This window comes from Rhinoraja longicauda, chromosome 24 (assembly GCF_053455715.1).
Source record: "Rhinoraja longicauda isolate Sanriku21f chromosome 24, sRhiLon1.1, whole genome shotgun sequence".
NCBI classification, from domain to species: Eukaryota; Metazoa; Chordata; class Chondrichthyes; order Rajiformes; family Arhynchobatidae; genus Rhinoraja; species Rhinoraja longicauda.
Genome location: NC_135976.1, coordinates 33,098,178 through 33,123,336, shown reverse-complemented (window position 1 = coordinate 33,123,336; position 25,159 = coordinate 33,098,178). Strand labels below are relative to the sequence as shown.

Below are 25,159 nucleotides of genomic sequence, written 5' to 3'. Positions count from 1 at the left end.
GCAAGCGCAAATCAAGCGTGAATAATATGCTGGCTTCTCTCGGATGGGATACCTTAGAGCTCCGCAGAATCAGCCTAAGACTTATTGCAATTTACAAAGAGATTCACAAAACCACGCCATCAAATCTTCCGTCATCCCAGAGCACCAACTGGCATGAAACAAGACAAAATGCCGGTCCCCACATCATCAACTCGCTAAATTTCAATAGACTTCGCTACCAATATTCCCTTTACCCAAGGACGATAAGGGGATGGAATATGTTACCACCCAACACGCACGTGCTGCTCCCCATGTTGTCATTTAAAAAGGGGTTTGAGCAACTAGATTTCCTCAACTTGGTCAAAAAGGCCCACTTCAAAATTTAATCATTGCTCTACTCACTGCGCGAGATAACCACTAATGAGGTGTTTGTGCGATAATCAACCAGAACACCTCCCCCCTTTTCCCTCCCTTCCCCCCTTCAATGTGATCAGCCATGATCACATTGAATGGCGGTGCTGGCTTGAAGGGCCGAATGGCCTCCTCCTGCACCTATTGTCTAATCCTTTCCCCCTCCCTTCCCTCCCCCCTCCTTTCCCTCCCCCCTCCTTTCCCTCCCCCTCCCTCCTCCTTTCCCTCCCCCCCTTTCCCCTTCCCCCTCCTTTCCCCCTCCCCAAACCTTTCCCTCCCCCTTCCCCCCTCCCCCCCCTCCTTCCTTCCCCCCCTCCCCCTCCTTTCCCCCTTCCCCCCCTTTCCCCCTTCCCCCCCTCCCCCTTCCCCCCCTTTCCCCCCTCCCCCCCTCTTTCCCCCCTCTCCCCCTCTTTCCCCCCTCTCCCCCTCTTTCCCCCCTCCCCCTTCTTTACCCTTCCCTCCTCCCCCTTTACCCCCTCTCGCTCACCGTCAACCAAACCTGCTGCTCCCCCAAATCCTCGTGATCGACGGCGCTCTCGGCCTATCAGCGCCCGGGTTGTTTTTTAAACGGGCCAATCGCGGTGCGATCCCCGGCGGGCGGGCTTTGGGGGCGGGACCAGGCGGGCCAGCAGGTTAGGTTGCGCCGCAACTATTCCGCCTCTTTTATCTCCACTTCAGATTCACACACACATACACAGCACCACCACCACCACCACCACCAACCCTTTTCTTTTCTTTTCCTGTCAGAAAACAGTCGCATTCGCCAACCGCCGCCCGGAGAAAAAAAAACCCGCGCATTTTATTGCGATTTTTTTCTCCCCCTTCCCCTCTGAGGAGATCGTTGGCGGCAGAAAAAGGCCGCGGAGTCGGGTTTGCGTGCGCTGGGGCCTGCGGCCTAGCTGGGTGTTTTTTTTATTTTTAATAACCCCTAGGGGGTGGGGTGGGGGGGGGGGGGTGGGTGGGGTGAGGAAAATAAATAAACCCCGGAGAGGAGGAGGGGGCAAAGGATTGGATTTCTCTGGCGTTGTTCTCGGAAAAGCGCTGCTGTCCTTGCCGCCGAAGAGAGATGTCGAGGCCTGTCAGGTTGGTGGCGGCGCGGAGGGAGAGGGAGGGGAGGTGAGGGAGGGAGGGGAGGGGAGGTGAGGGGGGGGGAGAGGGAGGTAGGTGAGGAGGGCCTGCACTTCACACCCCCCCCCCCCCCCCCCCCCCCGGCCCATTTCCCTGAAGCCTGGGCCCCGCTTCCCCCCAGGGTTCACTCCCCCCACCCCCAGAGAGGCTCACCATCTCCTACCCCGCTCACTCCTCCCTCCCTCTTCGACTCCCCTCCACATCCCCCTTCCATTGCACCTCTTACTCCCTGGGCCCGCCACTTCCTACCTCCCCCCCCCCCCCCCAATGACCACTCTCCCTCACACACCCTCCCCCCCCCCCCCCCCCATTCAACTATCTCCCTCATTACCCCATCCCTACCACTCCCCCTATTCCCTTCCTCCCCGTACTATTCCCTCTAACTCTCCCTCACTACCCCCTTTTCCTACCCACCACCCTACCCCACTCTCCCTTCCATTCCCCAAAATGTTCCCTACCCACATTCCTCCCCGTCTCTCCCTACCCCGCTCTCCACATTACCCCCCAGGGCAGGGAAGCCCCCCCTCAACCTGCCCTAATCGCGGGCATTTCCAGACTTTATTGTCGTTTCTGGCGTGTAATAATAATACTCAGCCTGATGTAAAGCTAACCTTTATTTCCCTCCTAAATCCAACAACTGCAGATCCATGCATCTGCAATTGCTTGTGTATCAGCTCTCATTGCTATTTGCTGTCTCCAGTCCTGTGTGTGAGTGAACATCAGCTCATTTTAATCTAATTTCTCCCCCCACGTCTGATTCTGTACTTGTACAAGATTCTGTTCTTGCCCATAATCTATGGTAACCAAAATTACTTTCAGATTTTGCGCTGGTTAAGAGTACTTTTTCACTTCCAGTTTCATGTGTGCAGGGGTGTGTGCAATATGTAGTTGCCTGTACATGATCAGTATATACTTCATATAAGATTCTAGTGGGGCTTCTTTTAACACTTGCTGAGAGGGTTTTTTCCTTCCCCAGGCATTTTTTATTTAGCAAAGTCAGTATCTGTGTCTCCATTTTGAATTATGTGCTGTAAAAGACATGTGGTTTCTAGTAAGTTGGAGGGAATGGGCTCATGCTGTGAATGCATTCCAGATACTGTTCACAATCCTTTATGAATGAGAAACTTTTGAAAGCCGAGCAATGGTAATTACTATTGTAATTAGCAAAGAACAGAGTTGTTCTTTTGGCAGACTTTTGTCTTAATTAAAGCACATGAAATTTGTACCTGCAACCTTTCTTTTGGAATTAAATGTTTTGATTGGAAGGTATGTTTGGGGAGGGAAACTATTGGTGTTTAGTGTCATAATTTCAATTGCATTCATTTTTCAGTTGATGGGTCCAGAATATTAACTTTATTTGGTGATATCAAGAAGCTATTACTTAAATGATATATGTGGCAGTAATATTTTAATTTGGGCAAGATATATTGTGCCATATAGTGTAACTCCTCAACACTCCGGTTCGTTCATCCTTCACCACCCAACCTGCCCACTCCTCAGAAACATTGCCCTGCAACTGCAGGATATGTAACACATGCCCCATAACCTCCTCTAGCTTCCATCCTGGAACGCCAACAGCCCTTCCGAATGAGACAGAAATCCCCTTGCGTCTCCCAGTCTTCCAGCCTCATCTATTGCATTTGGTGCTCCTGGTGTAACATCGTTTACATTGGCGAGACTAAGCGCAGACGAGACTGCCGTTTCGCCATACACTTGCCAGAGCCTGCTGGAGCGCCCCATTGTTGACCATTTTAACTCCCATTGTAATCTGTCTGTCCATGGCTGCCTCCATTGCCAGAGTGAAGCCATTCACAAACTGGAGAAACAACACATCATGTGCCGCTGGGTAACTTATAACGCAACATTGAATGGATATTGAATATCCAGTTTCAAGTAATCCGCTTCCTCTTCCCCATCCTAGTGGACGCACATTTCTCCCCCCCACCCTGGTGACCCTGCTCCTTCGCCTCCTAAACGTATCTCCCATCATGAGACCCATATTTCCCTTTTAGCCCCACCCCCTCTCTTTCTCTCCCTGGCTTCTATCTCTATCCTTCCCACTGGCTTTACATTTCCCTCCTCTCCTTATCTGATACCCTTTTGTTTCCTTTTCATCTCTAGCCTTTGTCACTTAATCTACCACCTGTCAATCACCCCCTCTCACCTGTACCCACCTATCACTCACCCAACATGTTCCTCTGCAAATGTTATTCCAACAGGAAAGCCCAGGGAAGAACTGAACGCTTGTAGCGATCTCTACCTTTTTTTATCTACTGATGTGGTTGTGCAATTATTGTAACCTTTTAAATCTTAAAATGTCTCTACAAATTTTACTATTTTTAATAATACTAAGTGGGCTTTTAGTAACAAATGTGTCTGTTTTTTCAGGAATAGGAAGGTCATTGACTACTCACAGTTTGAAGATTCTGATGGTATGTACTGTGCATGAAATCCAGGTAATTTTAAGTATCTTGCCTTGTGTACTTAATGAATAGCCACCACAAATTTCTTGAATATTATCCTTTTCTTATGACACCTTTGGCTCAAACGGTTCATGCATTTTTCACGGGTACATTTAACTTGGCAAAATGTCCCAAGATATTTCTGTCATTATCAAACAAATTTTGACACTCAACCGCATGAAGTTATTAGGGCAGATGACCAGAAGTTGATAAAAAATTAAGGCATTGGTGACTTTTAACATTTCACTTAACAGTCTAAATTGCCATTTTAATCAAATAGAATTTGATATCCTTCTACAAAATGTTGTGTCAATTTGTTTCAAATATAACTGCTGACACTGGCCTTAAAAGTTATTTGAAATGTTAGTCTGGACTTTCCTCAAGAGGTAGTTGTTTAAGGAAAACTCAAAGTGCTGGAGAAACTCGAGCGTCAGGCAGCATCTGTAGAGAGAATGAACAGACGACATTTCAGAACAGGACCCATCAACAGTTTCTTGTTTCTCCAGTTGTTTTAGGAATGATGAGAGGCCGAGAGTTGTGGGGAGGAGTCATAGAAAATAGGTAGATTTGGCCCTTTGAGCCAGCACTGCCATTCAATATGATCATGGCTGATCATCCAAAATCAGTACCCCGTTCCTGCTTTTTCCCTTGATTCCGTTAGTCCTACGAGCTAAATCTAACTCTCTTGAAAACGTCCAGTGAATTGGCCTCCACTGCCTTCTATGGCAGAGAATTCCACAGATTCACAACTCTTAGTTTTAACACAAGTCACAGGTTTAAGTTGTTGGAGTTGCAGACATGTCATTATTGTTGGAGAAATTTAAAATCAACGTACACAAGGTGCCTGTTTCAGAAATGCTGTGTTCTTAGAGTGTCACAGACCTGGAGAGTTTGTGTTAGGGAGACACGCTATGGATGTTTTTGAAGCCAAGCAGGCCAAATTTATATTGCATTAAAGGTAGACACAAAATGCTGGAGTAACTCAGCAGGCCAGGCAGCATCTCTGGAGAAAAGGAATGGGTGACGTTTCGGGTCGAGACCCTTCTTCAGACATATATTGCATTAAGGCCGATCTAGGTCAGCAAGGGCAGTTGAGATAGGTGAGCGAGGTAGTGCAAGAAGGATATAGACCCAGTAATGATTATTGGCTTCAGCAGCAGGTCAACTCAGACGGGTGGTACCAAAGATACACAAAGTGCTGGAGTAACTCAGCAGGTCAGGCAACATCTTTGGAAGGAAAGGATAGGTGATGTTTTGGGTTTGACGATGAAGGCATCTGAGAATTGAAAATGGCATTGGTATGTTCATTATTTTATGCTAACTTGGTGTGGAAGAAATTAATTTAGAGGAAAATTAATGGAAAATGAAAAGCGGAGATTTTGCAGATTTGCTTTGAGATTTTATTGCATGATATCATGGAGAGATGGCGGCAGTAAACTGCCCACCAGTTCACTGACTTCACAGCAGAATTAGCCGACAGTTATACTGTGCAGTAAACAACTTTTATTTATTTTTTGTTAGATACTACTCTACAAAAATATTCTATCAACTACATGGGTACCAATTATTTCATTAGTCATAACATACTTTTTGTTTATGTTAATCTTATTCAGCAACAGATGGTTAATACACGTCAAGCACAATACAAGGGCATCTTGACATTATTCTATCTCACCTTTTAGGCGGCCCACGCCACCATCCCCTCTCCGAACCAATCACAAGCCCCACGTTTACAGTAACATGTCCATGCCACTAATGGTAGGGGACGCGGGTGGTCTACTGTAACTTCCCACAAAGGAAAACAAGCTTCGTTATCACTTCTACTATTTCATGTTTACATTTACCATCTACCCTTCAACATATTGCCAGACAAGAGGTAATATGTCTAATCTTACTTTGCCGATTCCCACAAACCTCTTCTGCACCTGGTTAATGAGAGATGCCAAGTGTCACAACCAAGCACCCTTTTGTTACCTTGTTCAAATCCAGTCAAAATTAAGTAAAGAAGGATATTCATTTTTCTTCCATACTTGACAATGAATGCAGGACAGGTAACATGATAAATAACCTCCAGGTAGGAGGAGGTGGTGGAGTATATCAGGATGTTGAAGTGTAAAGCTTGGAATATTTTGAAGGCCATGTTCATGAAGGTTGAGGGTGGTAACTTTCAAGGACAGGATTCATAAATAATTTCATGGCAGTAGATTTGAAAATGGGGCGATCCTTTAAGTAATGTAAGTAATGGCGACACTTTCTGCTAACGTGTTTTCTGGAACAGGAAAGTAGAATCCGATCAGATGGTGTATCGTGGAACAGATGTTGCTCAATGGGTTCTATCTCCCATTACTGCGGCTCTTCTCTCGTCCTTGAAGCCCAAATGATGCAGAGAAATTCAGGGTGTTCTAATTTCCCTACGGCAAATAACAAGATACTGGGAATAAAATCCACGATTATCCTGCATTGAGTGGCGTTGCCGCACGTTACATAGTGAAGATACAGAGGCATTGATTGAATTTATTTAAAGGAATTCTATCGTTTGGCCATTGCAATTTAAAGGACAAAATGATGCACGTCCATCCAGTATTTTTGCATTAGTTTTAAAGCCAAGCTCACCTGGTAGTAACCAAATAGTTTCCATGGACCTTTGGATCGAGCCTACAATTTTTATGATCTAGTAAGAAGTTAGTTTATCGTTGACAACTTAGTTCACATCGGTGCAATACTTGACAGACCCAACTAAAATCTTCATGTGAACAATTGTACGCATGCGTTCTTGTGCCCGGGACACCTGAAAGAATATGGCAGGATTCCTATTGTAATAACCCTGCAATTAATGTTATACAGCCTAGTCCTTTAATCAACAATGAGATAAATTAATCAGATAAAGTTAACTTTATCCTGAAAGTTCTGAATTACCTCTGAGCAGTTTGTCAGTCATCTGTCCGATTAAGAGTGGTCCAATTTGGTGTAGATCCCCCGGCAAGGATTTCCTCATGAAACCCAGCTCTGATTGTTAGGCCGTTAAAACTTAAATCCCAAAGAAATGCCTTAGACAATAGACAATTGGCAGAATGGCAGGAGTAGGCCATTCAGCCCTTCGAGCCAGCACCGCCATTCAATGCGATCATGGCTGATCACTCTCAATCAGTACCCCGTTCCTGCCTTCTCCCCATACCCCCTCACTCCACTATCCTTTAGAGCTCTATCCAGCTCTCTCTTGAAAGCATCCAACGAACTGGCCTCCACTGCCTTCTGAGGCAGAGAATTCCACACCTTCACCACTCTCTGACTGAAAAAGTTCTTCCTCATCTCCGTTCTAAATGGCCTACCCCTTATTCTTAAACTGTGGCCCCTTGTTCTGGACTCCCCCAACATTGGGAACATGTTTCCTGCCTCTAATGTGTCCAATCCCCTAATTATCTTATATGTTTCAATAAGATCCCCCCTCATCCTTCTAAATTCCAGTGTGTACAAGCCTAATTGCTACAGCCTTTCAACATACGGCAGTCCCGCCATTCCGGGAATCAACCTAGTGAACCTACGCTGCATGCCCTCAATAGCAAGAACATCCTTCCTCAAACTAGGAGACCAAAACTGCAAACAGTACTCCAGTTGCGTTCTCACCAGGGCCCGGTACAACTGTAGAAGGACCTCTTTGCTCCTATACTCAACTCCTCTTGTTATGAAGGCCAACATTCCATTGGCTTTCTTCACTGCCTGCTGTACCTACATGCTTCCTTTCATTGACTGATGCACTAGGACACCCAGATCTCGTTGAACTCCCCCTCCTCCTAACTTGACACCATTCAGATAATAATCTGCCTTTCTATTCTTACTTGCAAAGTGAATAACCTCACACTTATCTACATTAAACTGCATCTGCCATGTATCCGCCCACTCACACAACCTGTCCAAGTCACCCTGCAGCCTTATTGCATCTTCCTCACAATTCACACTACCCCCCAGCTTAGTATCATCTGCAAATTTGCTAATGGTACTTTTAATCCCTTCATCTAAGTCATTAATGTATATCGTAAATAGCTGGGGTCCCAGCACCGAACCTTGCGGTACCCCACTGGTCACTGCCTGCCATTCCGAAAGGGACCCATTTATCCCCACTCTTTGCTTTCTGTCTGTCAACCAATTTTCTATCCATGTCAGTACCCTACCCCCAATACCATGTGCTCTAATTTTGCCCACTAATCTCCTATGTGGGACCTTGTCGAAAGCTTTCTGAAAGTCGAGGTACACCACATCCACTGACTATCCCCAGTCAATTTTCCTAGTTAATTCCTCAAAAAATTCCAGTAGATTTGTCAAGCATGATTTCCCCTTCGTAAATCCATGCTGACTCGGAATGATCCTGTTACTGCTATCCAAATGCTCAGCAATTTCGTCTTTTATAATTGACTCCAGCATCTTCCCCACCACTGATGTCAGACTAACTGGTCTATAATTACCCGTTTTCTCTCTCCCTCCTTTCTTAAAAAGTGGGATAACATTTGCTATCCTCCAATCCACAGGAACTGATCCTGAATCTATAGAACATTGAAAAATGATCTCCAATGCTTCCACTATTTCTAGAGCCACCTCCTTAAGTACCCTGGGATGCAGACCATCAGGCCCTGGGGATTTATCAGCCTTCAGTCCCCCTTGTTGACCAATTAAACGTGACCCTAAGCAAAACCATCTTGAACACTTATCGATATCGGCATTTTTTATATAGCTTAACAAAATATAAAACTAAAACATAGAAAAGACAAAATCCTGGAGTAACTCAGCGGATCAGCCAGCATCTGTGGAGAACTTGGATTGGTGACATTTTGTGTCAAGGCCTGGCACAACCCATAGAAGGGTCCCGGCCGGAAACATCGTCCATCTTTCTTCTCTACAGGTGCTGCCTGGCGTGCTGATTTACTCCATCATTTTGTGTCTATCCTTGGTAAACAGCATCTGCAGTTCCTTGTTTCTACAACTGCAATGCATAAGTAGATTAAACAACTTAAAAGCAAGTAAATTGTCATTTTTAAAAATATGCCTTTATCTCTCTATAGAAACAAAGAACTGCAGATGATGGTTAACAAAAAAATTTAAAAAGTGCTGAAGTAATTCAACGTGTCGGGTAACAACGCGTCGGATAACGTGTCTGGAGAACATGGAAGAAGGGTTCTGACCCGAAACATCGCCTTTACATGTTCTCGAAGCATACTGCCTGACCCGTCCCGCTGAGTTAATGCAGCACTTTGTGTCATTATCTCTCTACTGTCCATTGAAGTAATTGGAGTTGCAGAACCTGCACCAAATCTAAGATGATTAAAACATGTTTTATATGCTATGAAAGTGTAGTTCAGACTCCACAAGTGTCACCAGGCAATAGATTTGGCTGCAGCAATCAATCATGTTGAAGATTGGGTCTTCTGCTTTTGCAAGGAACAATTGTTTAATCATTATATAACAGCAACTGCTGTGGACTGTACAAGTATAATATCCAGCAAATTGTTTTAACTCGCACAGAAAAGATCACGACACTCCCTGACAGTCCCTGATTATGGTACAGAATTTTAAGATGAGATTGTGTGTTTGGGACATGGACAATCACCATCTAATAGAAATGAAAGTACCATCATTACTGACATAATGTTGGAAATCAATATTGTGTCCATTGTTAATATAGCTTGTGTTTAATATTAGGCAGTCTGTTTGTTTCAAAGTTAATGGCATCATCGCATTCTTATAGTCCCATGATTCAAAAATTTGTTGGGGTTGTCCATTGGGGAGGTAAAAATTAGTGAAGTGAAATGACTAATTACTTTGTAGTGACACATGTAGTGTGCAAGTAGTATCTATTGGATATGTAACTCTCACTACTTAGTTTGATTGTTTACTATGTAATAACAAGCAACTGCAGATGCTAGTTTATACCAAAGATACACACAATGCTGGAGTAACTCAGTGGGTCAGGCAGCATCTCTGGAGAACATGGATCGGTGATGTTTTGGGTCGGGGCCCTTCTTCAGACACAGTTCTTGACAGTTTATTAGCTGGGTTTGGCATTTCTATAAATTGATTGAGATATCTGCATTTCTTGCCATTGTTTTAAAGACGTCAGATAAGACATACTTTGAGGTATTACTATTTAACATGGTAATGTGCAATTACGTGCTGACTGTCAGCAATCTATTGAAAAATTCGCTATGTTGCACAATTTAAACCGTGTAAATTAGAGTATTCAATATTAACCATGACAGAACGTAAAATAGAGGTGAATTCGCTGTTGTAGGAATGTCTCCAGATGAGCAGCTTCTCTGCTCTTCAACAAGTAATACTTAGAATATACTGTGCATAGGGGCCCCTGTGACAATGCAGCCCTGCTTATGTACTACACAGAAGTATCAAAAGATTAAAAGTGTAGAAATTTTAAGTATCTTGAACAATTAATGGGATCTTCACACCTTCAGCGGCATTATGTTTGTGTTTAATGGTAGACTTAAGAGTTGATAGTTATGCTGAGGTATAATTATTCATTAATTAGGTACCTAGTGGGTAAATTCAGGAGCCTCGTGCCCCTCATTATTGTGGTGTCCAATCCAGGAGCATTGTTTCAAGGAGATTTATGATGTTATGCAGATTAGAGATATCCTGATTTCTGTTCTTTTCACTCTACATGATTGTTATTGTCTGATTTACTCAATTTAAATCAGAAAAATTGATAGAAATATGGACTACTGGAAAATCTGGTGTATTTTTTCCTCGGTTTGCACATGTCAAAGTTCACGCGTTAAGTCCCTGGCTTTTACTGTGCAGAGTGATCTGTGATCGCAACAGAGTTGTTCTGTGCAACTCTTGGCTTCCACACTTGAGAAGGTAAAATATGCCCCAGATCCTTTGATTCTATTACTATGCAGCCCCTTCATAGAACGTGCATTGAAAGGGAATTTAATTTATGTTTGACATGCTCTTTTGGTTTGGCACCATGCCAATATTTAATTATCCTGATTCGTGCATGTGTGTTTACACATTGAGGTTATAAGGAACTTTGCTGCCTGGTGAATCTTATCCCAGTTGAATTCAATGCCCTCGGTGGTAGGTGTGGGATATCTTACTAGATAGAATGTAATTGTTTATTCATTTTCAAACAATAATAGACAGCAGCTTATCCTATATTGTAACAGTGATCACACCGCATTAACTGTAAAGTGTCGTGGGGGCCTGGATTTTATGTAAAGCACTAGTCTATTTTCACAAACGTCAAAAATATTCATTGGAAGTATCTTATGGCTTCACTAATTGTGGTTTAACATGGTAATCTCTGTTGTTTACAATACTGTGCTACTTTCAAATGTCTCTGTGGCCCACTTGCATTGCCCTGGCAATTGATTGCATCTCTTCCCAGTTGAACGTTTTAATTCTAAATTTTGAACAGCCACACACCATGGAAACTGGCCCTTCGGTCCACCTAGCCCGTGCTGGTCATTAGTCTCAGTAATCCAGTTGTTGTTTTTCCCCACTCTCATTTCATCCCCTATCCTCCCCCTGTCACCAAGTCATCCCAAAGGATTTTTACCACATCGATATATTATGGGCTTTTCTACTTGGGTAATTAACCTGTCAATTCAATGTCTTTGCAATGTGGAAGGAAACCAGAGCACCCAACTGAAACCCATGTGATCACAGGGAGAACATGCAAGCTCCACAAACCGCATCTGGGGTCAGGATTGAACTCGGGTCACTGGAGCTCTGAGGCAGCAGGTTTACTATCTCTGCCTCTTGCTATGTAAAATTAATTTGCCTTCATTGGATGACTTATTTTCTTTCACTTTACCTATTTGTTTTAGCCCTTTTGTAGTTTCAGAATTGGGTGTAAGTAGTGGGTTCTGTAAGACTGAGCAACCAACATTCACCTTTAGTAGATCCTACTCTATGCATTGAAAGCAAGTATGTTTTGATATTGAGGGCGATTTATGGAAGAGTAACCCAGAAATTCAACAAAAAAAGGACACAGAAATTTATTGATCTTAATATATTTTAATTATACAGTTTATTTTTGCATCCATTTTACCTTTACTGTGTTTATTTTCTTGCGGGGGCATGTTTATAAAAATACTCTGGATTGGGGCTAATAGGGTCTGAATCTTGTTTGCCTTTCAATTGGAACCGTGGTTTGGATATTATCTTGTGTTCTTTCAGAATGGTGAAGTGAATCATGCTCTTTGTGGTGTTTCTTGGGGTTTGGGAGAATAACGGTGTTAACTAGGATTTCTGCTTGCAGATGAAGCCTATGGAAGAGATTCACCCCCTCCGGCCAAGAAAGCACGAGCATCCCCCAGGGAAGGAAAAAACAAACGAAAGTCTGCGAAGAATGCGCGAGACAAAAGGTAGCTTTTATGGGAACTCTTCATTTTCCTGTTTCTTGTTTCAAAAGTCTATCTTATAAGTTAATACATGTCTGATCCTTTTTGTTGGGCTGGTGTAGGTGTATAAATGTTTTTAATTTCTCACTTCCAATTCATTTTGTGTACAGGCAGTGGTTTGTGGTTGGGTTAAACAAGCTGTTTGTACTCCGAAGCACAAGTTTAAATTCAGCTATGGGTGACAAAATGATAGAAATGGTTTGAGGCAAAAGTGCTGGATGAACTCAGTAGGTCAGGCAACATCTGTGGAGAAATCGACAGACTATGTTTTGACTGGTTAGGACAGACGCTGCTTGATCCGCTGAGTTATAGTCATAGAGTGATACAGTGTGGAAACAGTCCCTTCAGCCCAACTTACCCACACCAGCTAACATATCCCAGCTACACTAGTCCCACCTGCCAGCATTTGGTCCATATTCCTCCAAACCTGTCCTATCCATGTACCTGTCTAACTGCTTCTTAAATGTTGGGATAGTCCCTGCCTCAACTAAATTCCTCTGGTAGCTTGTTTCATACGTCCATGTTACCCTTCAGATGCCAATTAAATCTTTTTCCCTTCACCTTGAACCTATGTCCTCTGGTCCTCGATTCACCTACTCTGGGCAAGAGACTCTGTGCATCTAATACTTCACTAGCACTTTGTTTTTTTACACAAGATTCGGCAATATCTTGAATCCAGAAATGGTTTCTTGGCTGGTTTGTTGTTAGTGAACCCATGCCTACAAAATAAACCACCCAAGTTATACAGACTAATTTAATGCGCCTGCAGCAATTAGTCTTTGACAGTTTAAAACTCCATTCAGCACAGCTTCATTACCAGAACTGAAAACTTGTTTCTTTGATGTGATGCATCATTGTCAAAGTTGGAATAAGTTATGGCACATTATATTTATGGAGTATAACTACGCAAGAAGTTTTTGGATTGGCACGTATTCTTATTTATTTGGCAGCGAGGAATCAGACGACAAGCTTTATGAAAAGGACCTGAAGGCTGCCATTGCATTGTCCAAGAAGGAGACATCCAATTCACCTGGTGGGTTTACATTAAACTGTATGGTACAGGTTAACGGTCAGACTGAAGGAAGCAACCTAATGTAAGTGTAGTTGTCTATCTCATAGCTCTGCATTTGTAGGTGCCACCGTTTTATGATTGACATAAATTCCAGGAGACAGGTCTTTTGGAGGGAGAATAAATTTTTGAACACACCAATATCATGGCAGCTAATTGAGCTAAGGCAGTGTGTCATTCCAAGCTAATCCCTTTTAAGTAAATAACTGGGGGCAAACAAGAACAAAGGCAAAAAAATACGTGGGGCTTTTACATGTGGCACATTATTTTGCAGTTTCCTGACTTTCCGGAATACATAGGAAACAAACTTTTTAAAATCTGAATAAACATTTTGCAACAAAGAACAAGTTTAGACAAGCTGATTTGTAGTTAGAGAGATCTGAAATAACACGGCTCTTTGTGCTTGAAATTCAGGTGCACCTAAAACGTGTAGTCACTTACTGCACTTATAGTTAACATCTTTGGGATAACCTGGTCCCTAGCAAAATTGTAATAGTTTTTTCATTTCATTACGAGGTGCGAGAGCTGCTGATGAGGAGCCTTGGCGAGTAACTGCAGAGCGTGTTATAGATGATACATGCTACAGACAAATGGCTGGTGGTGGGTGGAGTGCCAAGCAAGCAAGCTGCCTTATTAGAGTCATATAGTGCAGAAACAGGCCCTTCGACCCATCGTGCCCCACCTACACTAGTCCCATCTGCCTGCGTTTGGCCCATATTCCTCTAAACTTATCCTTTCCATATACCTGTACAAAATGTTTTGTAAACGTTGTGATAGTACCTGCCTCAGCTACCTCCTCTGGCAGCTCGTTCCAAATACCTACCAAAAAAAAGGTGCCCTTCAGGTTCCGATTAAATCTTTACCCCCTCACTTTAAACCTATGTCCTCTAGTTCTTGATTTTCCTACTCTGGGAAAAAGAAAATGTATTTACCCTATCTCTTCCTCTTCTGGGTGCTGTGAACTTATTGACTTGTTATTATTATTATTCTTGGATCTGCATTTCTCCAGGCAAGTGGAAAGTATTCCATCATGCTCCAAACTTGTTCCTTTTGCCCATTTGTGGAGGGCTTTGAGGTTTCTGAAGTTATGCCCCCTTGTTCTTTGCTTCTCTACTAAAGCAATATCCTCACATCATATACCTTGACAGGCTGTCTCAGAGTCTTGTGTTCCAGTATGATTACCTTTTCATCCTTACAAGCTCCAACTTGTGCAATATTTTCCCAATGAACCTTTGAAGTGTAAACAGTTATCTGTGTGCAGTCTAGTCAGAGACTGTAGGAAGACTGCCCTACTTTGACCCAGAGGCCATCTTTCCATTTGCCTTCTTTATGTCAATATTGTTTATATTTTTTAAGTACATCCAAATGAAGTGTAATAGGTTTCTGTCTCTAAACAATATTCTGCTTTTCTATTTTGTTATCAAAGTGGATAACCTCACATTTCTAGACATGGTACTCCTCTCCCAACATTTTGCCCGCTTAACCTGTCGAAATTGCTTTTAAAGCTTATGCTCACAACTTGCTTTCTCATTTATCTGTGTATTATCAGCAAATACACTTGGTCTCCCTCCATCTAAGTCCTTAAATATAGATTGTAAATAGTTGCAGCTCAGCACTGATTCCTGTGGCAATGCCGTTGTTACAGCTTGTCAACCGGAAAGTAATATTTCTTGCAACTGTTTTCTGTTAGCTCGTGTTTCAGTACAATTACCTTTCATCAATCCACTATCCTTGTTAATGTATTTCCCCCAATGTCACAAGCTCTTAACTAGTGCAGCGACCTTTATGTGCTACTCTATTGAATTACTTTTGGAAAATTCTCCTTTATCCATTCCTAAAGAACGCTAATCATTTTATAAAATGTGATTTCCCATTCATTAGGCTAGTAAACTCTGTGTTATGATTTAATGTTCTTCAGCATTTCCCCAACAGTGCATTACAGCTTTTCCTCGCTGGTGGGCTCTGTTTTCCTGCTTCCCTTCCTTTCTTGAATAAGAGAGTAACTTTTGCAATTTTCCAAAGATTCAAGAATCTTTTGATAGTTTGTAATCAATACATCCGCTATCTCTGCAGCCTTTTCTATTTAGATAATGATAGAAAAGGCCACCAGATTCACATGGCTTGTACATTCATTCTATTAATTTGCCTAATACTTCTCCAGTAACGGTGCCTTTTTAACTTTTCCCTTCTCTGCTGATATTTTTATTACTACGATGCTTTTGCAGTGATGCTGTACAAAATATTTGTTTGTATCTCTGCCAATTCATTGTTTCCCTGTCTCATTCTACAATATTTACCAAAGTTACTGTTTCCCTTGCATCCCACCATCTGCCTTGCTCATAGACCCTGGCCTTTTTCAGAGCTACAGTGTGTAACCCCACAGAATTATTTTGCTTTCCTCAGTGCATAGCCCTGTTTGAAGCAGATGCCTCACCTCATCAATTCTGAGCTGATGCTTCTCTAACTGTCGACAGTTGCTACAACTACAACTTAGCACGGTGTGATAATTTGAAATTAGTTGGTGATTGTTTTCAGTTGGCTATTGATAATTTTTAGTTACTATTTAGTCTAGTCAATATCGTTTCAAGGTATAAAGTATCTACGTCTTTGTGTGAGGGATTATAATGTAAATGGGACCTGACATAAAGTGGAGCAGGAAAAACAGTGCCTGACAGTTACTTTCATGCCTTGTTATCATGTCCTATTTCGCCCTTCCTGATTTTCAAAATTTAGCAGTTGCGGTTAATGATGCTCATTAAATTTAAATCTGGGGAGGGGGGAGGGGGAGCTGCAAACACCCTGCCTCCCCCAAAATCCTGAGTTTATACTTTCCAACAGTAGCACTGTTGAATCCAGCTCTGTTTTAGCCAAAGTTCTTGTACCTAAATACAATTCCAAGTTTTTTACTTTGTCGAAAGGGAATGTCGTATGTGTTTATCCTTTCCCTTACAAGAACAAGTCAATTTTAAATATTAAAAGGCCACACAAGGACCAGCAGAAACCGCTTCCTATGATAGCAGTCGCACCTTTTTGGTTTCTGTCTAATTTTTCGCCTTTTTGCATGCGTATGCACTACTTGAATTTCCTAGGTGATTGTGCATGCTTTTATTTTGCTATGCATGCTTATTACGCTTAAGCATCCTATGCACTCTAGAGTGATTTAATGTGAGTTTTGAAGTGGATAGTGCATTTTGGGACACTAATATATGGTGCAGAGTTGCAAGATTTAATTTTCTCTCCCTTTGTGATTCCAGGACTGCAAGATGGGGAAGAGGCCAAAGCGGATGTGGGCTTGGGGTAGTAGTGATAGAATGATATAGATGTTGCATACTTGGTCAAGATTATTGATTATAGCCTAGTTAGTCACAGGGCTTGCTGTTCATGGCTTTTTTTAACCTAAGTTTCGAGAGAGGAATTATAACGGCTGAATGCAGTCTCTTAATCTTAGTTCTTTTCATCTTCTCAGACAAAAATTGTGATTACCATTGATTTGTGTTTCATTTGTCAATGCAGCTGAGACATTCTTTAGGTTTTGTCATTAAATTACCTGGTGTATTTGTCGAAATGGTAATTAGTCCAGTTTGCCTTTAAGAATTTTCTTTAATTTGCTTTCAGATGAGGACATGGGGAGTGAAGAAGATTTGGACCACGGCGACAGTGATTATGAAGCTTCAAAGAAAAAGGGCAAAAAAGGAAAAAGGGTTAAAATAGATAAGAAAGAGAAAAGGACACCCAGAAAAACCAGGAAATCAGCTGAAGGTATGTTTTATCCTGTGCTTTTAGATGAGGAGGATACTGGTGCTTGGTGCTCCCATGGAGTAGGGAAGACTGGATTTGATAATAACTTGCAGTAAAACAGAAATGATATGCACTATCAGACCTGCAAGTGACAAGTGATCCGCAACAATCTGAGAACTGGATCTCAGCTCTTCGAGCCTGGCGACGCAGTTTCAAACAGGGAGTCGAAGTATGACCTCTAAGGCCATCAAAAAGACTAAAAGAGACTCGCTCTAAATTGGAGGATGAGACGGACATTCGGCAGTTGTGGCAGAACGTGCACCCATTTACTTCCTAAAAGATGAATCAAGTGGCAGCTCTAGCGACCGCGAGACTTCACTCCCAGATGAGTTCAATGTGTTCTACTCAAACTTTGGAAGGGAGATCACTGAAGTGTCCTCTCGGTACCACATAGGCGTTGTAATCTCAGAAGCCGAGGCCAATGCAGAAGTTTCTTTGTGAGGATGAACCCTTAGTGCGCCTGGATCTGATGGTGTACCTGGTCTTGTTCTCTCAACTAACATGGACCAACTGGGTGGAGTTTTTACAGACATCTGGAAAATGAACTACATCTTGGCATATAACACTATCATCCTCTCAAATTGTTACCAAACTCGGGGAACTTGGTCTCAGCGCATCTCATTTCAACTGGATCCTTGACTTTCTCAATAACAAGCCATAAACCAACTAGTGTGTGCCAAAGGAAATAATTTGACTTGGCTGTGGTACACCAGTGAGGACCTTTCCTCCTAAAGAATGATAATTAAGGTGATTTGCAATGCTGGCATTTATTTCCTGCAAAGTTTGGTATCTTGGAAGAAAATAGTAAGAATAGTGGCATTCCAATGTTTATGCCACAAGTTAGCAGGTGGAGAAATGCAAGGTGTTGCTTCATTTTATCACTGTAGAACATCTCTACATCGCTGTAACCCTGTTTAAGAAACATTTAGACAGGTGCATGGACAGGGTAGATTTAGAGGGATATGGGCCAAAAGCAGGCAGGTAGGACGAGTGTAAATGGTGTGTGCAATTTGGGCCAAAGGGCCTATTTTCATGCCGCATGACTCTGTATGCCTGTCTAACTTCGTATGAAAAATCCTATTACTGTAGACCTCTAGGTTGACTCAGTATCAATTTCAATTGTGTAAGAAGGAACTGCAGATGCTGGTTTAAACCGAAGATGGACACAAAAAGCTGGAATAACTCAGCGGGACAGGCAGCATCTCTGGAGAGAAGGAATGGGTGACGTTTCGGGTCGAGACCCTTGAATTGGTATACATTTTCTGTGCCTGGCACCATCTTTTATGGTCTTAGACATCAACATCACAACTTCATAAAGGTGCATGCATATGTTGCTGGTATCTGTCACGTCTTTCATAATTAGTGGCATGGAATTGTGATCTTAAATTTTAATCCTGCCTACTTGCATCTTTCAGCAGGCGATGATGAGAGTGAAGATGAAAAAGGCCAGAAAGATGGTCGTCAGAAAAGGCAAGCTGCATCCAAAGCTGCCAGCAAACAGAGAGAAATCCTGTTGGATGATGGTGGAAGTGAAGAGGAGCATGAAGATGATGAAGAGGCTGTTCAGGAAAGTGAGTGATTTAATTTGTGGCACCTAAAATTTTGTTAAGAATAATAAAAGATTGTAGTTTTAGTCTTGATTGAAGCATATAAGTAAAATATTGCAGATCCTAGGTATTTGTAATAAAATCTGAAGATGCATGGAATATAATGGTGGTCAGGTGTTCATCTGTGGAAGAGTTAACAATTCAGGATGGTGATGATGTACATAAAATGCTGGAGTAACTCCGCGGAAAAGGCAGCATCTCTGGATAGAAGGAATGGGTGACGTTTCAGGTCGAGACCCTTCTTCAGTCTGAAGCACACCTAAAGCACACTTTCATCTAAATACCCACTCTTCATACAATTGACACCAGAGTCAATGACAATAGGAACCACAGCTAAGCACAGTGTTACTACTTGATATCTATTAAAGCACAATTAGAACCAATTAAGTCTGAAGAAGGGTCTCGACCCGAAATGTCACCCATTCCTTCTCTTCAGAGATGCTGCTTATCCCGCTGAGTTGCTCCAGCATTTTGTGTCTAACTTCAGTGCCGCAGTTTCTAAATTACCTGATGGATGGAAGTAGAATGCATTACATTCTGTTGATACCTGTTTCTCAGTGGCTTGTGATACTTATCATCCAGTTTTTCCAGTCTCCATGAGTCAATTGAATTTGGGCAGTTACTTGCTGTACATCAGATGTATTAACTTCATTAACTTCATTTGCTGGTTTAATTAGAAGATGTAACATCTCCTTAATTGAGGTTTGAATTAAGAGTGATCCAATAATACTTTATTGTCACGTGTACCTAGATACAGAGAAAGTCTTTGTTTTACATACAATGCACAAAATACACAAGTCTTAAATACCTAGTAGTTTTAGTTGTTTTTCTACGACCATTGTTTAAAAACTTGGTGCGTGTCATTAGAATGCATGTAGAGTAATTTCAGTTTGGCTACTGTGTATTGGATGAGTAAAGGACAAAGGATCATAGCTAATCCTTTAAAATGGATACAGTTTTATTGCTGATTGTTGAAAATGGTCATGTATGACCTTCACCTGTACTTATAACAGATTCATGTTGCTGAGTAGGTCAGTCAGTTTTGTGGCTTTTCCTGGTGGCCTTTGAATTTGTAGACAATTTCTTGCCCAGAACTGTCACTGTTCTGCCGCCATGTAATGTGGTGTGCCTCATTTGTGTTAGTGCTCGTCAAGGAGCCCTAAATGGTTATTAATTCCAAAGAAATAATACAGATCCAAAAAATTCTGAATAGTGTAAGATCAGATCAAAATTAAAATCAATGATTGTATGACTGAAATTCACAGTTGTACAATGTGGTTGCAGAAGGGGATTCTGGGAGCGATGCAGACTTCTATGTGGAGGAGGATGATGACAGCGACTACGAGAGTTCTTTGAAGAAAAGCAAAAAGGGAAGGAAAACTAAAACGGTACCTGAGAAAAAGGAAAAGAAGACACCTAAGCCGAGACTCAGCGCCACAGGTAAGCTGATAACGGAAAAGCTAAAGGCACAGGCTGTCTCGTGTTTCTTTAAACTGAAGTAAAGACAGACATATGATCGGGTAGTTCAAAATCAGTGGGTCCAAAGGAGAAGGCTAAACGCTTGGTTTGTGCAATTAAGTTCGTAAGAGGAAGTTAGAGTAAAGGGTAAACTGAAGTTTTCACTCCTTATAAGTGTGTTGATATATCTTGGGGTTGGCAAAAGACAAAGGATGATTGTGTCTCTACTGTATCTGCAACCAAGAAAAATGATGGGCCTTTTTCATTGTTATTTTAGGCTGGGCATTTGTGAAATGTTCTCATGATTTAACTATTCCATGATTTATATACAACGTTCTGAAAGAGTGGGGTGTTTTTTTCTTCAACTTTGGCTGAGAGTTGAAGGAAATGAGGGGGATTAGTGTACAGATTTCACAACATAGAATTGGCTATTATGCGAGTGATGAGTTATTGAGCAATATTTTCATTACAGTTAGGGGCAACAAGTTTTGTTTTTTTGCTACCAGTTAGCTGAGCATTTCATTGTTTTAGTTTGGAGATACAGTACGGATAGCAGGCCTTTCGGCCCAGCGAGTCGGCGCCGAGCAGCAATCCCTGTTACACTAGCACACACTACTGACAATTTACAAGTTTTACCAAAGATAATTAACCTACAAACCTGTCCATCTTTGGAGTGTGGGAAGAAACCGGGGAGTCACGGGGAGAACGTACAAACTCCAAACAGACAGCACCCGTAGTCGGATCGAACTTGGGTCCCTAGCGCTGTAAGACATCAGCTCGACCACTGCGCCACTATGCCACCCCTTGTATCAAAGTTATTCTTGTACTAAAAATCTGTCAATCTTAAGTGTGTATTGAATTATTTTGAAAATAAATTATTTGTGTTGCATTATCGAATGTGTTTAATTACTGATTTGTGTGTCTTTTTATTATTTCCAAGTCACCCCTGCAACCCCCAGTCCAGTAAAAGGCAAAGGAAAGGGACGGGTTGCTGCCACAAAGGCATCACCACCTTCCAAGGGCCAACCACTGGAAAGTCCTGCTAAAGAATCAAAGAAGGAGAAGAGCCCTCCACCAGAAACAAACGAGGAAGAGGAGCCAGAAGATGATGAGGAGGAGGAAGAAGATGAGGAGGAGGAGGAGGAGGAGGAAGAGGAGGAAGTTAATTCTGGGGATGACTGAACAATACAAGGGGATATTTTTTATATAAGTAGACTTAGAATACAACTTCACTGACAGCTTGGTTCACAAGGTATAGACACGGGACTGGTGTGCGTGTGTGTGCTGTTTTTAAAAGGCTGTGTCCCTTTTTGTATCCTGCCGTTGTTAGTAACAAAATCAAATTTTAAATTTGGCGTGCTATTCTATAGGAGTTACTTTGATCTTTTCAAAATTAGAATCTGCAGCTAGTAGAAATTACCAGTGTTTTTGGCAAATTACTTTGACTTTACAGTGACAATTTCAAGTGAAAAGTCTTGCCAAGCTACAAAAGTATTTTAACAGCAGAGGGAACGCCCTGCTTATGTTCAGGCAACCCTCTGCTTGTTTGATCTTGGCCTTTCCAGGAAGTTAACACACCTTCCCAATTATAGCATCTAATTATGTACAAAAAAGGACAAAATGGATGAAACTTGTGATGTCTTAAGTTTAATTTATAAAACATGAAATTCATTCATGTTGGCAGCAAAAAGGTATAATTTTCCTCGTTCTCTTGTTGCCTTGCCTATCGAATGTATCATTCCTGTGGATTCCTTTGTTTGAAAGATCTGATAACAAAAGACAAGATCAAAGACTCCTGTAAATATCTAACATTAGTTTAACTATCTCAACTGTGTAAAATTTAAATGCTGTAAATACACATGGCGAAGTGAACAACAAATTATAGGTGCAGCTTCACTAAAAGCAGGTGTAGATTTTGCACATGGCCATAATGAAAGTGTTTGTGGCGTCTTAAGGACAGGTATCTGTCATGAGCAGCGATGCTGACTGATTGCCCTTCGTATCGCAGTATATTATCCAAGGAATTTTCTAAAATCCATCTCAAATATTTTAGTCATTTGTACCCAGTTACCTCATGATTTGAATACTCTTCTTGAGCCGATCCATCCATGTAAATTGAAAATGAACCTCGTGGCATTTTCCCAGCATAACTAAAGACCACATTACAGTCTCATTTGAGTTTGTGTAAATTTGAAAGGAAAATGATCGTGTGTTCGATTTAAAAATTTAAAAAAAATTATGGTTAGTGTCAGCCAAGACTTTTGTTTTTAAACTTTACTGGGATTTAAAAGGGCGCAGTGTTCTGCAGTTCAAATCTAGCCGGTTCACAAAAAGGAAATCCTCCATTGCAGCTGATGATTGTATTTAAAATATTATGGTCAAGTTGTTCAAGTAAATGAGTGATAGTGTGGGATGCGATAATCCTGTGACACTACTACAAGGTTATCATTGCTACTTTTACCATAAACACTTGTGTTTAATATTGAAAAAAGGGGGGGGGGGGGGAAACAGCTATGCACCACCAACAATCACTGTCATCAGGTCTGATCTTGTGAACTGAATTGTTTTTTTTTGCAGATTGAAACATTTAAAAATGAATGTGATCAAATCAATCCTGAAAAAAATGCGCATTTGTTTTGTCTTTATCAGCATTTTGTCAAAGCAGCCATATCTTTGTAAGTTACAGAAAGAAAAACTTGTACAGCCAATTCTTAATGTTGACATTCAATTTAAGTGGGCTTTCAATTTCTTTTGTTTTTATTTTCGCTACAGAACATTAAATGTCTGCTGATGTAAAATGGTTTTGCTCAATTATTTTGAAGGCTGTTTTAAAAAAAAGATTTAAATAGGTGAGAAAGGAGGTGATTTTTTAAAAATGGGGCATTAGTATAGTACACTTATAACTTTGAGAGTAGCTTAAAATTCATGGTCTATGCTGGGGTCTATTAAAAAAAAATGCCCATTACAGTTTTATTTCAAGATTTGTATCCTAGAATATTTTGGGCGTTTGTGCTTTCTGCTTTGTAATACGTTGAAAAATATTGATAGTTTTCTCATATACCCCAGCTGCATTCCACATTTCCAGTCAGATTTAAAAAAAAATAAGGATCATGTCCTATGATGTGTGAAGTGAAATTAAAGTATATTAGCAGGAGGTTTTTTAATATCCCCCCCCCCCAATTTTTTTTTAACTTAAAAAAACCAAAAAAACTCCAGTATATCTTGTAAAAGTAAGACGAATTTTCTTTGCCTAGGCTTTTTAAGTTGTAAAGATAGCTATTGTGTTTGGGTGAATACAATATTGTATCATTGAATAGACTGAACTCATCTGCGCTCGTAAGGTTTTGATCAGGTGTTGCTCACAATAGAGTTCAGGTTATAAGATGGTTGCTTCTTGGTAAGAGTAGTTATTAAGAGACACATATGGCTGCCTTATCTATTGAAGAATGTGCTTTTGAACTTTACGTGGAGTATTGCAATATTCTAAACTCTAACATAATTTGGCAGTCCGTAAATTTAACTAGCTGTTGGGACGTGTGAAGGACGGGTTGAGATTCCAATATGATAAATGAAAATGTGCTGTTTCTACATAACCGTTTAACTCAAGACTCTATTTTCTGCAAAAAGTGAACTTCATGTTGATTTCGTTAGCACTACTTATGGATATCTACCCATCTTTATGATGCCCAATTTATATTATGGTATCCATTTTACTTGGATATGACAGTCGATGGTTATAAGCAACAAGCTCGATATCCCTTGGGATATTTTGAGTATTCAGTGTTTTTTTAATATATGAATAGTTGAAAAAAAGAATCCATGCTGAAATTAATTTGTATTTCATAATTATATTTTTCTAATTTTTTGGAAGTACCAGTATTCAAATTTAACTTCATTATTATTCAGCCGCTTTTGCCAATCTTGCTTCTGATCCAATATTTTGTTGTGCTTTTTTTTAACACCACATTGTTGCAATGATTTATTACAGATTCACTTTATGATCCAATTTGGAATAAAGTAAATATAACGTCAGTATAAAGTACGATGCGAGTTAAAAATATTTGTGAACTCGTTTGGTGAGGGGGCACAGTAAAAGTGCTAAAGTTTATTTGCACACCACATGAGGCAATAGATTTTGAAGAAGAAGAGTATTAGCTGTACATTTTATATAAAAATAGACAGCTCAGACAATTTCAAACTGCTGTATTCTTAGTATTTCTAACTCACAGGCTTTGAATAGAGTTGCTATACAAGAACATCTGTCCAGTTCGTTTTCTACATATCTTTATGGTTATATGCAAGCTGTCTACTAGCAATCGATTTGTACAACAGAGCCACAGGAGATGGGGACAAGCCACCAAGGATGGAGAAATTGAAAACCAAAGATACCTGTCCCACCTAAATATATCACACTTTTTCATATCTTTGCATTTGAATGAATGATCTTCGCTGCAATGCTTTTTTTCAGAAATTCAGCCCCAAAGTAATTCTGTGAGCAAATAATTAAATCTGTTTCCATAGCCTGACTTAGGTTTTTTTTTTGTTGCATTTCCTTCTTTTCAGCCAGGAATTGTGAATTTTGGTTCTGTATTTCCTGTCTGTGGTACTTTTAATGTGCACATTACTTTTATCTCCTGGTTTGTATGTAAAAGTGAGAAAGTAACATTTTTTCAAACTTTACACTGTATCCAGAAAAGATAAAATCATTTTGCATTTTAAAAATAAATTTTCCAAAATTGGTTTGAGATCCATTGTTACAAACACGCTTTCATCGCCACAAGAACTTGATTAAATGGGGGAAAAACTCTTTATTTGCAGACCTATTAAATTTATGCT

At 41.0% G+C, this 25,159-nt stretch overlaps 1 protein-coding gene across 1 annotated transcript; it reads left to right on the top strand.

The window, feature by feature from the left end:
- The first annotated feature begins 1,342 nt into the window (after window positions 1–1,342).
- nucks1a (nuclear casein kinase and cyclin-dependent kinase substrate 1a) lies at window positions 1,343–24,955 on the top strand. The gene is made up of 8 exons (XM_078421031.1): window positions 1,343–1,473; window positions 3,907–3,950; window positions 12,250–12,355; window positions 13,342–13,424; window positions 17,076–17,219; window positions 18,674–18,829; window positions 20,150–20,305; window positions 21,264–24,955. Exons 1-8 carry the CDS (start codon window positions 1,457–1,459, stop codon window positions 21,503–21,505), a joined length of 948 nt encoding a protein of 315 aa, XP_078277157.1. The 5' UTR covers window positions 1,343–1,456; the 3' UTR covers window positions 21,506–24,955.
- The last annotated feature ends 204 nt before the right edge of the window (window positions 24,956–25,159 follow it).

Coding starts and splice junctions, on each gene's coding strand:
- nucks1a (XM_078421031.1), top strand. Junction 3,951..12,249: donor ACAGTTTGAAGATTCTGATG/GTATGTACTGTG, acceptor TTCTGCTTGCAG/ATGAAGCCTATGGAAGAGAT. Junction 13,425..17,075: donor GGAGACATCCAATTCACCTG/GTGGGTTTACAT, acceptor ATTTGCTTTCAG/ATGAGGACATGGGGAGTGAA.